The sequence below is a fragment of the Zingiber officinale genome, chromosome 11B (assembly GCF_018446385.1).
Source record: "Zingiber officinale cultivar Zhangliang chromosome 11B, Zo_v1.1, whole genome shotgun sequence".
In the NCBI taxonomy this organism is placed as follows: Eukaryota; Viridiplantae; Streptophyta; class Magnoliopsida; order Zingiberales; family Zingiberaceae; genus Zingiber; species Zingiber officinale.
Window position 1 is genome coordinate 14,745,850 of NC_056007.1, and position 16,384 is coordinate 14,762,233.

Below are 16,384 nucleotides of genomic sequence, written 5' to 3' on the forward strand. Positions count from 1 at the left end.
TGGTGAGTGAAGCTAGGTGAAAGTCCTGGTGAGTGAAGCTAGGCAGATGGAAAGTCCTGGTGAGTGAAGTCAGGCAGATGGAAAGTCCTAGTGAGTGAAGCTAGGCTGTGAGGAAAATCCTGATGAGTGAAGCTAGGTGAAAGTCCTGGTGAGTAAAGCCAGACAGATGGAAAGTCCTGGTGAGTGAAGTCAGGCAGATGGAAAGTCCTAGCGAGTGAAGCTAGGCAGTGAGGAAAATCCTGGTGAGTGAAGCCAGGTAAAAGACCTAGTGAGTGAAGCTAGGCAGAAGAAAATCCTAGTGAGTGGAGCCAGGTAAAAGACCTAGTGAGTGAAGCTAGGCAGAAGGAAAGACCTGGTGAGTGAAGCCAGGCAGAAGAAAAGTCCTAGAGAGTGAAACTAGGCAGAAGGGAAGTCCTGGTGAGTAAAGCCAGACACGGGGAAATCCAGATGGGTCAAGGTTGACCAGACATCTGGTGAAAGTCCAAGTAGGTTAAAGGGATTGACCAGATACTTGGCACGAGGAGGAAAGTCCAAGTAGGTCAAAGGGATTGACCGGATACTTGGCACAAGGAGAAAAGTCCAAGTGGGTCAAAGGAATTGACCGGACACTTGGTGAGGGAGTCCTAGCAGGTCAAGGGTGACCGGATGCTAGGTATGATGAACCAACAGGTCATGGATTGACGGGATGTTGGTTTGGGGGCTTGGGACTTGGTTTTGGGCAAAAACCAATGTCCGGATCGATCAGCCGATCGATTGGCTGATGCCCAATCGATCGACCGATTGATTGGGAAGGTCCCCATGACAAGCCTCGAGTGGGCAAGTCGCAGAGCGCACAGAACGCCTCTGGATCGATCAGCCGATCGATCCAGAGCTCCCAATCGATCAGTGGATCTATTGGGAGATGGCGATGTTGCGCGATAAGCCCTGGATCGATCAGCCGATCGATCCAGGCGATTCTTGAGAGCACAGAGGCGCTCTGGATCGATCAGCCAATCGATCCAAAACCTCCCCGATCGATTGGGAGCAATCCAATCGATCGGGATCCGACCGTTGGCATCGTATTTAGCTGCAGGCATTCGATTCCTTCTGCAAGAGCTTCCGAGACTTTGCACTGTTCAATCCAGATCCTCAATATCAACTCCAACGCTCTCTCTAAGCTCTAGATCGCCAGTTCTTGAAGGTTCTTAGAGGCTCTTCCAAGTCAAGAGGCGGATCAAAAGCAAGAAGAAGAAAGCTAGGATTAGGGTTTCTTGTATTCATTGTAAGCTTTACTTATACTTTTGTTCCCTTTTCCTTCTTCTTGTATTGAGTCTTGTAGGGTTTCTCCGCCCTCGGTAGTTACCTAAAAGGAGTGTTTTATTAGTGGAGGGTGCGTGAGTGTGTGGATCCTTGGATTAGTCACCGCCTTTGGAGGTAGATACCAAGTAAATCTACTTGTTAGCGTTGTGTGTGTTGTTTCTTGTATATTTCCGCTGCACATCTTTGAAGAAACAAGCAACGCTGACCACGAGCACGCGACGAGCTATTCACCCCCCTAGCTACATTTCGGTCCCAACAATACCGACAATAAAAAGAAAAAGAAAAATCAGCACTTTGTCGGAGATGCTTCGCAGCGTCACAGGAGCACAACACAACAAGGCAAGCGTTGGAAGACATTGTAGTGAGTTGTTCTTTGCTCCAGGTCTCACCCTCCTTATATAGGAGGCTCTGGGCGCTCGGATCCCTATGACGCCTGGAGTGTGACATAGCCCGGCCAACCAGAGTTCTCCATGTGGCGAAGTGATAAGGTGATAACATTTGCATTCCGGGCGCCCAAGCGCTTAGACCCCCCGGGCGCTTAGACCCCCGGGCGTCGGATCCCTTCCCGGCGCTTGGACCCTATTTTCCAGCAGCTTCAACTCCCTGCAAGAAAATGTTAGTCCGAGACAAATATACCCTACAAAACAAAGCTTAGCACAATTTATAATAATCAAACAGAGTATTAATTAGATTTCATCTCACCGAGACCAGAATCTAGTCAAGATTTCAACTTAGAGTTCCGAAATGGTTCTAAGTTGGATAGGCGCCTAAGTTCCCTTCCCGGAAACGCATCCTCACAGTCACTCCCCTCCAGTAACTTATCTTAACTTACCTGCCAGATGTCTGGTCAGTCCGTCGACCCATCTGGACTTCGTGCCAGCTATCAGGTCAGCCCGTCGACCTAGCTAGAGTTCGTGCCAGACATCCGGTCAGCTCGTCGACCTGTCTGGACTTTGTGTCAGACATCCGATCAGCCCGTCGACCTGTCTGGGCTTTATGCCAGCTATCAGGTCATCCCGTCGACCTAGTTGTGTTTTTCCTGCACACTTGGTCAAAGTGTTAGATCACAATGAAACTAACTTAACCTACTTTGTCAATCATCAAAACCTGAGTTAGATCATTAGTGCTAACTGCTCCAACACATGGTACCCAGATTGTAAAATATTGAAAAATGACGAATAATGGTGAGGGAATTTTTCGGAATTTTTAGAAATTTTTCTGGAATTTTTCGGAGACCGTATGGACGAGTTTACGGGGATAAAAATGGGGCCCGGGGAAAGCCTGTTTAGGCTACCCCATTTAAGTGAGAGGAAAAGTTGAATTTATTTATTCATTTTTCTATTTCCTTTTTCTTTCTCCCTACACGCCATTTTCCTTTCCCCCCACAAACCAGCGCGTGCCCAGCTTTCTTCTCTTTCCCTCACGCGAGCCCTAACCGGCGCCGCAAATCGCCGGTTCCTCCCTCTCCTCTGCCGACGCCGACGACACCAGGGACCATAGAGCCGGCGGCTGAGCTTCACCTTTCCTCTCCCTCTTCCTTCTCGGTGCCCTAATCTTTGCTTCGCTGCCTAGTCGAGCCACCGGCCGCCAACACTATGCCTTGCTGACGCCGTCACCACTCGCCGGGGAGATCCCAGTGGCCGACCCTCCCCTGTGCCCTAGCACCACAGTAGTGCCACTGCCGAGCCTCTCCCTCTTCGTGAGTTGCGGCCGCACCATCAAAGGATCTCAGCGTAGATCACCGACGTAGATGCATTCCGAGCACCCGTTGCCAGCGTCGAGCCCTCAGCCCTAGCACCTCCTCTTCCTCGAATTCATGCTTAGTGTCATCGCTTGATTGGGATGATGCTACACCATCTCTGTGCTCTAGCTTAGATTCACTACCGATCCCTGGATCGCATTGCCTTCTTCACCCGAGCGGTTTCCACTGTGCTAGCTACCATTGGTTCCTTCTTCACTTGTCTCGACAGTCACATTCGATTGGGCTTTGTCAGATTGGTATCTACCGATAGGAGATGGTGGTAAGGCATTTTGATTTGGGTTGTAGAGATCTAGATTCTGATTTCTGAATGGAAGATTGTGTTAATTGTCTTGGTTGACCCTTTTTGTAGCTCCGGCCATCTTTCTTGAGGACGATCCACAGATTTGAGCAACCTATTTCTGGTCATGGATTCCTTTAATTGTGAGTTACCAGCCACCTACTTGAGTTTGGGTAAGTTTTGGAGTGGATTCATTATGATCATTTGGTGTTGATTGATGTAGAAGGTCACATGATCAATTATAGGATTATGGGATTAGTATCATGATTTGTTATGATGAATTGTTAATTAAATTGACATTGTGATTAATAGAAGAGTTTATGAACGATATAATCATTGAATTGATTATAAAATGTGGAGTGTCTTGGAAAGATTAAAGGATTCATGGATGATTTAATTAGGGTTAATGTTTATATCGATTAGGGTTTTTCCCTAAATTGTTCTTAAGGATTTTTATTTAGCTATTCGTTTGAGTTGTAGCTAAATAAAAATGTATATATATTGGTGACACAGGACTTTGACGCGAGACGAGCATCTTGACATCGGATTGGACCGAATACGATCCTCTTATCGGAGGCGGGTACCTTGACTTATCTTTTAGATAATGTCTTGTTGATATGCTTAGTAGGTTATAACCATTAGTAATAATTATGTTCGTCCTTGTTCCGGTACGTCACTACCGGATACCTGTTACATGTTTGTTTGCTCACCTGATATGCATTTTATGCTAGTGCCCACATGATTATATATATATATATATGCTCAGAGAGGTAGTGACATACCATGCTTGTTATGTTCAGGACCTAGGTTTTTGATATCCTATCTGACCTGTGTACTTTAGATCTTCGTATTTGACCATTGATATTACGGTACTCATTTTATATATATGGATATGGTTATGCTGATCAGCTTATTGCTATGCTTAGTGTCATGCATCATGATTGCATGCTGCGCGATTGTCGGCTCTACTATGGTTGAGCACATCGCCAGTTATATGTACTGCACACACCACCACTCATGGATTAGTGGTATATCAGGCAGGTGTGTGGCGGTTCTACTGTTTGGCTCCGTTGGTCAGGTGACTCAGCATGGTAGCCGGCAGACAGTTTCGCTCTGTTTGGCTCCACTGGCATTTAGTGTAGCAGCGTGGTAGCCGGCAGACGGTGGACTCTGTTTGGCTCCGTTGGTCAGGTGACTCAGCGTGGTAGCCGGCAGAGATACCTCCCCGTCATCGTGTACCGGGAGATTAGAGCATTGAGCTCCCCCATTTATGATTTGGGGTAAGAGGATAGGAGTACTCCGACAGCATCCCGTCCACTCGGTCACTTATCAGGAGTAGTGACGACAGAGTGCACGATTGTCACAGCCCTACCCACTCGGCCTCACTATTGTGTGTGAAATGACTGACTGGCGTCAGGGGTGACCAGAACGCATCATTGGCATCATACGCATATATGCATTTACTGCTTGTGATTGCTGCACTTATATGCTGCATTTGGATGGATGCATATGTTTGACATGCATACAGGATTTATGACACTTCCGGTCTGACGACCTGATTATTCTGATAGGTGGCCCTGGTGAGTACAGTACTCTTCAGCCCTTTTCTATTATGCATTACTTTCTTTTGATCAGGAGACTGTACTCCATAGTTATTACTATTTGTTATAGTTTACTATACATGTCAACTAGGTATCTGCTGAGTTGTTGAACTCACCCCCGTGGACACTATCTTTTTCAGGTACTAGGTTGTTTATGGAGACGCTTGGAGTATCCTGGCTGTCGGTCCCCACATCACATCCGAAGACATGTCTACGTTTTTGTGCATTTTTATTTCGGTATTTATAATTGGTGTAATTAGTGTTGTATTCCGATTTTGTTTCTGGAGATGTTATATTGTTGTGTTGTGTAAGCCTAGCCGGCTAGCAGTTTTAGTTTTGGGTTGTATGTGTTGTCCTTTTCCGCTGTGTTTTTGGTTTTAGTACAGCTGAGTAGGCTGTTAAATATATATATAACTGCGTGGTTGTTTATTTTGTTCCACCCGAGTGGGCTGATGATATAAACTGCGTGGTTGTGTGTATATTCCAGTCGCTTGTGGCTGATGTATATTTTGTATGTAGATTTGCCTCAGATTGTCACCCATACAGGGGAGATGCTGCTGAAATTTCTTCGGACAGAGACTCCCTCGGGGCGTGACACTGATGCTCGAGGTAGATCCAACGAATATATAAATAACAGACAGTGTTGCCCGGCTGTGGGTGGTGTCGACCAGATGTGAGCGACCTCAGCCGTCGGAGGCAGTCGATCGACTAGGGTGAGAAGGCGTATAGGCTGCCAACGTGTGTGAGGGAGAGATGTAGCGTTGGAAAGGAGAAGAGCGACGGGGCAGTGCTGGCCCACGGTGTGTGACAGCAGAGGCAACGTCGGCCACGAAAGCAACATGAAGAGGAAGGAAAGGGGCAGCTGGCCTCAAAGGCGGTCAAAGCCGGAGACGATGCTCTGACGGTATGCTCCCGGCGGCGGTGATGGCATGAGGAGGAGAGTTTGGCGCGATGGAGGAAAGGGGCAGCGCTCTCATACGGCAGAGGCGACGACAGTGAGGGGTAGTCGGTGGTGGTGAGAAGGGCCACGAGACAGTGGCGCCTGAGATAATGCCAAGGCTGCGAGGGAGGAGGTCGGGGAGAGGAGAATCGACTGAGGTCAGAGGCAAGGGAGTAAATGAGGCATCGACTGGCAAGCGATAGCAGTGGCTTCACGACGAGGGAGGCGGCGATGTGAGCTATCAAGCAGCGTCTTACGGGGGAGTGTGAGAGAAGGAGAGGTCCTTGAAGCTCCCTTGGCGGAGATGATGACGGGAGGAAGAAGGGGAGCAGCGGTAGGCGTCGGTGAGGAGAGGAGCGTGAGGGAGGAAGTCGGCCACCTCCTTGGCGGCGGAGGTGAAACACGAAGGAAAACCCCTTTTCAATAGTGCCTCCTCCTCCTTAAAGCCCTACACGGTGAAAAGATAAAAATGTCCCCCCTTCCCCTCTTAATTTCTCCTGAGTCATTCACCTATATCCGTATCATTTTAAATAAGATTTTTTTATAAACAAATGCTTTGAACGATTCAAAGTCACATTGGCATTAACATCAGGTCACATTGGTTTTAATATCAATACATGGGCTATGACACCTAATAACTTACCAACATAGAATCTCTTAGTAGGGGTGTAATCAAACCGAGCTAAGTCAAATAGTAACAAGCTCGAGCTCAGTTCGGTATACCTAAGCTCGAGTTGGGATCGAGTTTAATTCGAACTTTAATTCTTAAGCTTGAGCTCAATCTTAACTCGTAATGAAATTAAATAATTCGTGAATAGCTCGAGCTCAATTCGAAATTAGCTTGTTTAAATGTTAAACAAGCTTAGTTAGAGTTCGGTTTGAAAATGGTTCATTTAAAAATTAAACGAGTTTAGTTCAAAAATGATTCCTTTAAAAGTTAAACGAGCTTACTCATTAATATATAATATTTATAATCTGTGTAATATATATCTCACAAACCAAATATTGTTAAACTCGATCTCGACTCGATAATGTTTTTTGCTCGAGCTCGGCTCATTAACTTAATCAAATGAACTGGAATATTTTTTTTTTCCAATCGAGACCCAAATAATTCACAAGTGACTTGACTCATTTACATTCCTACTCTTTAGATTCTCCACACTGCTTTTCATTATCAAACACCCCTTTAGGTAATAAATGTATCCTTCTAGATATGGCCATTATGAACTTGGTTTTATACTTAATATCGTAATAAAAAAATCCCTCTGTTTTTTCTCTTGCTTAACACAGAACATTAAATTTGTGAATTTCTTCTTTACCTCTCCTCTGAGTTTTCAAAGCTCTGAATGTCTAACAAGAATCAAAATTTAGAGTACTCCAATTTCAAACCGTGCATCAACTTGTGACCCAATCTGGGACAATAAAAGGTTTGGATGGTGCTACTAGTTTTTGAGGGTTGGATTCACTTGGCTTGCCCGATCAAAGTTTACCTCTAATTTTAATATCAACCTAGCTTCTAATATTGATGATTTGTTGTCCTATTAGGAGATATTCGAATCTTCTTCTTTACCTATTGCTTTGCCTATAAGTTGCTTACCAACATTTTCAATTCTAGGGCTCCCATCCATAGCACAACCTTCTTATTAAATTAAAAACATTATAGATCATCAAATAATATAATGATATTGCTGAACAAAAGCACTCATAGATATCTAATTCATTTTGAAGCACTTTTGAAATTAATAACACATGGATCACTGAAGAAAGGTTAACACCTCATTCCCAGACTTCTTAAAAAAATTGAACTAATTACTAGTTTACTACCCAATTCAATAAGAGAGACATCACCACCTACCATCTAGCACTAATGTTCGACACAAAATATGGTCTAACTTGATTTAGTTATCATATCAAAATTATAATACGGTACTTACACCCTGCTCATAGTATTGTCAATTTTAAGGTGTGAGATTAAAAAGAATTCTAGATTTCTAATTAATTAATAAGAAAAAATCTTAATAATACGCCGTGTATATATATATATACAGAAATGATCTCCTGCGGTTTGATTCTTGCAGTTTGGTGCGGTAGGAAGGAGTTGGATGTCCACGTCAGCTAAGTTAAAAAAACGCAAGCTTTGAAAGGGGTAGGAGGGGCAGATAGACCTTTCGGACAACAACCTATCGGCAAGCCAGTACGCGAACAACCCAGGACTCTGCGGCCTGCCGCTGCCACCGTGCCAGTCGGCGCTGGGGAACCTACCGATCACGGCGCCGCTGAGGGAACAGGGGAAGGAGAGGGGGCCACCGGCAGCGGCGGCCTGGGCGAACAGCGTGGTTCTGGACGTGCTGGTGTCGGTGGCATCGCTGTGTGTGCTGATCGTGTGGGCGATCGCGATGCGGGCGCGGTGGAGGAGGCAATATGCTGAACAGCCTACAAGCGGCGCACGCCGCCACGAAGTGGAAGATCGAGAAAGAGAAGGAGCCTCTGAGCATCAACGTGGCCACTTTCCAGCGGCAGCTCCACAAGCTCAAGTTCTCGCAACTCATTGAGGCCACCAACAGCTTCTCGGCCGCTAGCTTAATCGGCTGCGGAAGCTTCGGCGAGGTGCATAACAGAAAATTTCCATTGAGTGGAACTTTCTACCCTAAATTTTGGCTCTGGTTGTTGCAGGTGTTCGAGGCGACGCTCAAGGATGGGTCATGCGTGGCGATCAAGAAGCTGATCCACCTGAGCTACCAGGGCGACCGCGAGTTCATGGCGGAGATGGAGACGTTGGGCAAGATTAAGCAGAAGTACCTGGTGCCGCTGCTAGGATACTGCAGGGTGGGGGAGGAGCGGCTCCTCGTCTACGAGTTCATGCACCACGGCAGCCTCGAGGACATGCTCCACTCAACGCCCACCGACAAGGTTGCCGGACTCGCCCTCAGCTAGGCGGCGCGAAAGCAGATCGTCCGCGGCGCAGCCAGGGCCTCTGCTTCCTCCACCACAACTGCATCCCCAACATCATCCACCACGACATGAAGTCCAGCAATGTGCTGCTGGATGCGCAGATGGAGGCGCGCGCCTACGACTTTGGCATGGCCCGGCTCATCAGCGCCCTCGACACCAACCTCAGCGTCAACACGCTCGCTGGCACACCGGGTTACGCTTCGCCGGAGTACTACCAGAGCTTCCGCTGCACGGCCAAGGGGGGCGTCTACTCCTTCGGGGTCGTCCTGCTCAAGCTGCTCATCAGGCGACGGCCCACCGACAAAGAGGACTTCGGGGACACCAACTTAGTGGGGTGGGTGAAGATGAAGGTGAGGGAGGGGAAAGGGCGGGAGTTGTTCGACGGGAAATTGCTGCTGATGGGCGGCAGGGAGGTGGCGGCGGAGGAGATGGAGAGGTTCTTGGAGATCACGTTGAAGTGCGTGGATGACTTTCCCTCCAAGAGGCCGAACATGCTGCAGGTGGTGACCATGCCGAAGGAGCTCAGCGGCGGCAATCGCCGTTGCTTAATGTTACTCCTTATAATTTTTTTAACTTAGCTGACGTGGACAACCAACTCCTTCCTGCCGCACCAAACCGCAGGAATCAAACCGCAGGAGATCATTTCTGTATATATATATATATATATATATATATATATATATATATATATATATATATATATATATATATATATATATACGGTTTTGATATCCTGCGCGCCGCACAGTGCGCGACTGTGCGCGCGCGCAGGATATCAGTGATTTTAATTTGTTTTTTATTTTTTTTTTTAATTTTTGAATTAAAAAAAATAATTAAAAAATTTTTTAAAAATTTTATTTTTAGGGTTCAGGCTTTGGGTATAGTGTTAAAGTTATTTTTTTTTTAGATTTTACCTTTGGGGTTTAGGCTTTTCAATTAGGTTATAGTGTTTGGTTTTAAAAAAAAATTAAAATAGCTTTTATTTAAGCTTTTATTGAGTATTGTAATATGTTAAGGGGATATATTAAGGTATTAAAAATTTATATAAGGAAATGTTAAATTTTTAATTGATTTTTTAAATTTAAAATATTAAAAAAATCAAAAAAATAAAAAAAAAACTGACCGTTCTCCTGTGCGCGCGCACAGTCGCGCACTGTGCGAGCGCGCAGGAGATCAAAACTCTATATATATATATATATATATCTTATTATTTTATTAAAAATCTCCCCCCTTTACTAACTAACTTTAGTAAAACCTAAAATGAAATTACATAAATTTTCTTTTTTTTTCTATTCACACCTTAAATAATTTTACGGTTTATTAGTAATTTCCACAAACGTATTAATCATGGATTTAGAATTCGAGACTCAGCTGGGCGTATTATTGAGAATTTTTTTCATTAATCAATTAGGGATCTAGAGTTCGAGACTTAGCTACGACATATTATTGAGAATTTTTCTAATTAAGCATATTATTGAGAATTTTTTCTAATTAATCATTAAAAATCTACAGTTCTCTTTAGTCTCACGTGTTAGAATTGACAACACTACGAGGAAATTTTTTTTTATAAATACCTTGAACCAACAATATTAGAAAGCATGTTTTTCTCGATTTTTTTTTGTATGAAGGAGAGTCGTCCATTACACGTATAGCTTTTGTTCCACCTCAGGTGTATAAAATTATAAAAATATTAGAGTCTTATCCCAAAAAAGAAAAATAAGGGCAATACTTAAAAATTTAAACTATTTTCTGTAAGTCAATTTTTCTTTCCTCAGATCTCTTCCTACACTTCCACCTCATGTGTATAAAATTATAAAAATATTAAAGTCTTACCCACAAAAAAAAGTAAGGGCATTAAAATCTTATCCCACGAAAAAAAAGTAGGGGCATTCTATAAGTTAAAATTTTTCCCTTGTATCTCTTTCTATACGCAACGCGTATGCACGATCGCTAGTATATATATAATATAATCTTATACTCAAAGTTTAAAAAAAATAAAAATTAAAAATTACACATCTTAAATACTATATATCCCCATGAGACTTTAAATTTTTTTCATTTTATTTTTTTTAATTTGAATACTATAATGCAACCTCTCTAATTAGCTTAACCTTAGAGTAAAAAAAAATAAACCAAAAAAAAAAAGTCTCTACTTTAGGCGGCTGGATTCATCTAGTATCTCGGTCAAAATTAAAAAGAAAAAAAAATCAAAATTTAGTTTATTATATTTGAACCATCACTACACTTGTAAGTTAAAATTTATATTAAGAATAATACATAGATAGAAATAATTTAATATTTAAAAATATTTAAATAATAAAAATAGCAAGATTTGAATATTAGTTCAGTGATATTTTAAAATAGTAGGTACCTATTTGTATTCCAAATTGGAACAAATATAGTTAAAATTTCTATTAAGAATAATACATAGATAGAAATAATTTAATATTTAAAAATATTTAAATAATAAAAATAGCAAGATTTGAGTATTAGTTTAGTGATATTTTAAAATAGTAAGTACCTATTTGTATTCCAAATTAGAACAAATATTTTAGTGTTTTCATGACTTTTGACCTTTTACGTATGAGGGTTGTCCGTCATTCTTATCTTTCTTTCAGATTTGGTGGAGGCCAGTAACCATCTACGTGTCTAACCAACCACTCAATCACATGCACAGTGAACGATCTGAGCTCGATCCCCACGAGATAGGATTATCTGGTCCATTTTTTATGAACTACAGAATATTTTACAATGTAGTTGAGATCGGATCATGATCATATTTTGATTTGGTCGCAATTAGTTGAAATCCCTCTGGATTAAACTTTCTACCTATATTATAATTTGAATCAGGACAAATGACAAGTGATAGAGGTCATTCGGAGGCCATTGCGATGAGCGGATGACCTGACTATCAAGCGCCGAGTACTCGGCACGGCCTCCAGATGACACAGTAATCCAAACATGCGGTTCATTAGCGGTCTAGCACCATTTACTTTTTAATATATATATATTTTTAATTCAAATATCCACTTAGTTTAGTTTAGAGGAATTTTTTTAATTTTTTAGATGAATTCACTGGATAAAACGGCATTACATAGGGACCAGTGGACCAGAAATGGAATGCACGGACAAGATCTGAACTGCATTAAATTAATGCTATAAAAAAAATTCGAACCGAATTTATAAAGACGGTCGAAATCAACGCCGTGTATTCTGCTCCACATCTCCCCGGATTTTGCGATTCCGGTGATCTTCTGTCTTTGCCATGGGTTCCAACGCCGCCGCGGCCGCCTCTGCGTTTCAACTTACGCCGGAGGAGGACGATGAAGCGTGCGTTCGCGCCCGCCAACTCACCACCGGCGTTGTCCTCCCCATGGTCCTCAAGACCGCCATCGAGCTCGGCCTCCTCCAGATGCTCGTCGACGCCGGCCCCGCCTCGGCACTGGGTCCCGACGAGATCGCTGCCCGCCTGCCCACGCAAAACCCCTCGGCCCCCGACATGATTGACAGAATTCTCCGCTTGCTCGCCGCCAACGACATCGTCCGCTGCGCCGCCGCCGAAGGCGGCCGCCGGAAGTACTCCCCGGCTCCCATCTGCAAGTACCTCACTGACAATGCCGGCGGCGGCGGATCCCTGGGCAATCTAATCTTGATGCATCAAGATAAAGTCGTGATAAACATTTGGTGCTAAAACTGATCCCTCTGTTCAATTTCTTTCGCGAAATATAGCAAACGATTATTTTTGACGGCGAATCGAAACAGGCACGGCTTGAAGGAGGCGATCCTGAACGGCGGCCACCCTGTGCTGGCGGCGTACGGCATGACGTTGTTCGAGTACCAAGCCGGCGATCCGCGGTTCAACAAGGTGTTCAACGACGCGATGAAATCCGCCTCCTCCTTCGTCTTTAAGCATCTCCTACCCAAATACAACGGCTTCGACGGCGTCGGAGTTCTCGTCGACGTCGGCGGAAACATCGGCGGCAACATCCACATGATCACCTGCTTCCACCCCCACATCAAGGGCATCAACTTCGACCTCCCTCACATCATTGCCGGCGCTCCGCCGTTGCCAGGTCCCAATACTAATTACTCACACACATCGACAAAAGTAGTAATTAATCACGGCGATCCATTGTACCGCAGGAGTCGAGCACCGTGGCGGAGACATGTTCGAATCAGTTCCCGCCGGCGACGCCATTTTCCTCAAGGTTCTAAAGCTTAAAACACACAACAATTAGCTACCATGTTGTCGATTCAATTTGCCCTGAATAACAAGTCGTCCTGCAGGTGATTCTCCATGACTGGAGCGACGAGCTGTGCGTGAAACTGCTGAAGAACTGCTGGAAATCGTTGCCGGAGAAAGGCAAGGTGATCGTGGTGGAGGTCGTCGTTCCGGCGGTGCCGGACTCGAGCGCAAAGTCGAAAGCCATTCTCCAGTTGGACCTGTGCATGATGGCGTGCAACGTGGGCGGGAAAGAGAGAACTGAGGAGGAGTTCAGGGCTCTGGCGGTGGCCGCCGGCTTCCGCGGCTTCAATCTTTCTCCGGTGTTTGCCGACTCTTGTGTCATGGAATTCATCAAATAGATTGACCCACGTCTTCTTATGTGTCGATTTCTTGATCCAGATCAATAAACTTTGTGGGTGTTTTTCATGATCTGTTGAATATGAGCTCGCAGATCTATCCCACTTTCTGGGTGTTAAATCTGTTGAAATCGATCAGAAATTTCATGGAGTTTTGCAGTCGATCGACATGAAGCTGCCTGTTTCCGCATGTGGCTCTGGATAAAATGTCGATAAAATTGCTTTGCTTTTTTGAAAGCTGTTGTCTAGCACGGATTCTTTGACCCAGAGGATGAACCAACTTATTCATAGATGAGATTTTATGAATCTCACTTGTATAATAGGAAGATCATAAGTGAGATTTTATGGATCCCACTTGTTATATAAGTGAGATTCATTTAATCTCATCTATGAATCACTTTTGATCAGTGGACCAGGTGTTACGATTTAGAACATCTGAATTGAATTTGTCTGCGTTAGCTCTAGCTCCTAGAGGTTTAAATCTATCTAAAGGTTAAAAAATAAAAAATAAAAAAAATCAAAGGGTGGTTTTAAAATTGAGATATCCAAAAAGCTTTTCCCTCTCATTTCTTTGTTTCACGTGACAAAAGCATTCTCGATATTATAAACCACAATTTAATTTTCTAAATCTTCTGTAGTATCGAAATTTATTATTTTAAATAAAGAATAATTTGTTTAAAGTTAATTGGAGGCAAGGAATCTTTTTGTAGTTCGATGGAGACATGCCCAATGATGCTTGACACGCGCCAATGAGACGTATTATTCTTAACTTCACTCTAAAATTTAATAGAATATCATGATGTGCTCTTTGTTATCATTATCATTCAAATTGCACTTCACTCTTAAAAGTATTAAAATATTACTCCATTTATATTATTGTGTATAAAATATCTTTATATGTTAGAGTAATTTTGATTTTAATTTATAATTATTTTGATCAAAATTACTCAACCTTTGTACTATTTTGACGGGAACAATTTCAACTTTACAGTTGTTTTGACCAAAGTTGATCTAATCTTGAGCCTACTTTGGCTAAAATTATTCCCAATGATTGGACTGATAGTTCAGAGTATTACAATTAGATCAGTTGTGAATAAATAGTATTTTGGATAATAAATTATAGATCATATTTTTTTCAATGATAAAGATAACAAAGTAATGAGAAGGATGCCTCAAATTAAGTGAAATATTAGAAGAGACATCCCTCTTATAATTTTATTATGAAAATACTTCTGAATTTAATGTTATTGTAATACGTAAAAACTATCAAATAACTTCTACAACGTGTTTAAAGTGCATTTATAATTTAAAATTTATACCATATAAAAATTATTAGGTAGTTGCTACAACGTGTAGAAGCCATCCAGTAACTATTACAATATGTTGAGAGTGAGTTTAGGATTTAAAGTTGTAACAACTACATAATAGCTTATACAACTATTTTAAAGTTATTTTGATGAAGTTTAAATAATTTTGACTTAGTAAAAAATATTTTAATATAGAAATATTAAAAGATCCTAAACCTACCTCTTAAATCCTAAATTCACACTAAATATATTGTAGCAGCTACTGAATAGTTTCTATACGTTATAACAACTACTGAGTAGTTTTTACATATTATAGTAGTTATTGGGTAGGTTGTATACAATATCAATCTTAAATTCTAAACTCACCGTAAATATATTGTAGTAGTTATTTGGTAGCTTCTATAATATTGTAGTAATTATCTGGTAACTTCTACATGTTGTAGAAGCTACTCGGTAGCTTCTACATATTGTAAAAGTTTCTCGATAACTTCTATAACAACGTTGGATTAATAGGTATATTTGAAATAAAATTATGAGAAAGACACCTATTTGATTTTTTTTTTAAAAAAATAGATGTGCTTTAGATGATTTATAAAATTTAGGACGCTTGTTAAATTTTTGTCCAAAATAAGGAGCATTGCCTACTAAATTTATATTTAAAGTTATGAAATTTAAATAGAAAACTATTGCTATGGGCAAATATTAAATATATTTTAAATTATATAATTGTTTTGAAAGGATAATGAAAAAGCTTTTTGATTGTATATTTATAATAACTTATACAAAATCTGAATTTAAAAAAATATATTTATGAATCTATTTATGAAAAGGAATAATTATAATCAATTTATTTAAAATTAATAACTTATACAAAATCTGAATTTAAAAAAATATATTTATGAATCTATTTATGAAAAGGAATAATTATAATCAATTTATTTAAAATTATAGTTTAAAATATAGATGAAAATTAATTGTAAACCTAAATTTAATTATAAAAAAAAGTCATGCTCATATTTCATTAGTATAATTTCTCTTTTAAAACTTTATACTCGTTGTAATTAATTTTATATCTCAATAATGCCCGCTAATTGGAAACTATATTAATCCTATAATTATTACAATTGTAATTTTTTAATTATACATGTGAAATATTTACTCGTTAAGTAATAAACAATAACTTTATAATACTAGTAATAACTAGTAACTTATAATCACATCATTAAAAATTAAAAAAAATATGTTACCATCGAATGCAAATTTTAATAAGTTACTAATTATTCTTCGCTTTAAATTAATCTTCCATTATTTATTCCTATTGTTTTCCTTTATATTGATCTTCCATATCTATATATTTTTTAATTTCATTATATGATATTTTTACATTTCTTACTGTATAATCTAACTACTTGGCTATGCTCATGAAGCCTCCTAAACTCGTCTAATTAAACCATCTTTGAAACGAGATGGGATCCTGAGTCTCACTTTCTTCATTCCCCCCATCAAATCATTCACTATCAAACAAACCACATCAAATCATGTCAAATCTCAAGGATGCATGATCTGGTGTGGTTCGTCCGATAATGAATGTGACACAGGGATATAGGAAAAGTAGGACAGAGGATTCCATCTCCTTGGAACCATCCTTGGAACCGACTACTTGAC

At 41.2% G+C, this 16,384-nt stretch overlaps 1 protein-coding gene and 1 pseudogene across 1 annotated transcript; both read left to right on the forward strand.

The window, feature by feature from the left end:
* The window catches only part of LOC122033798, a 51,191-nt pseudogene extending 41,782 nt beyond the window's left edge, over positions 1 to 9,409 (forward strand).
* A 2,614-nt stretch (positions 9,410 to 12,023) lies between these two features.
* LOC122035158 (caffeic acid 3-O-methyltransferase-like) lies at positions 12,024 to 13,487 on the forward strand. Its single transcript, XM_042594555.1, has 4 exons — positions 12,024 to 12,515; positions 12,594 to 12,904; positions 12,975 to 13,039; positions 13,119 to 13,487. Exons 1-4 carry the CDS (start codon positions 12,097 to 12,099, stop codon positions 13,413 to 13,415), a joined length of 1,092 nt encoding a protein of 363 aa, XP_042450489.1. The 5' UTR covers positions 12,024 to 12,096; the 3' UTR covers positions 13,416 to 13,487.
* The last annotated feature ends 2,897 nt before the right edge of the window (positions 13,488 to 16,384 follow it).

Excerpts from the sequence above, each read along its gene's own strand:
- LOC122035158 (XM_042594555.1), top strand. The coding sequence starts at position 12,097 with ATGGGTTCCAACGCCGCCGCGGCCGCCTCTGCGTTTCAACTTACGCCG. Across the intron at positions 12,905-12,974 it reads CGGCGCTCCGCCGTTGCCAG|GAGTCGAGCACCGTGGCGGA; the intron begins GTCCCAATACTA and ends ATTGTACCGCAG. Across the intron at positions 13,040-13,118 it reads GCGACGCCATTTTCCTCAAG|GTGATTCTCCATGACTGGAG; the intron begins GTTCTAAAGCTT and ends GTCGTCCTGCAG.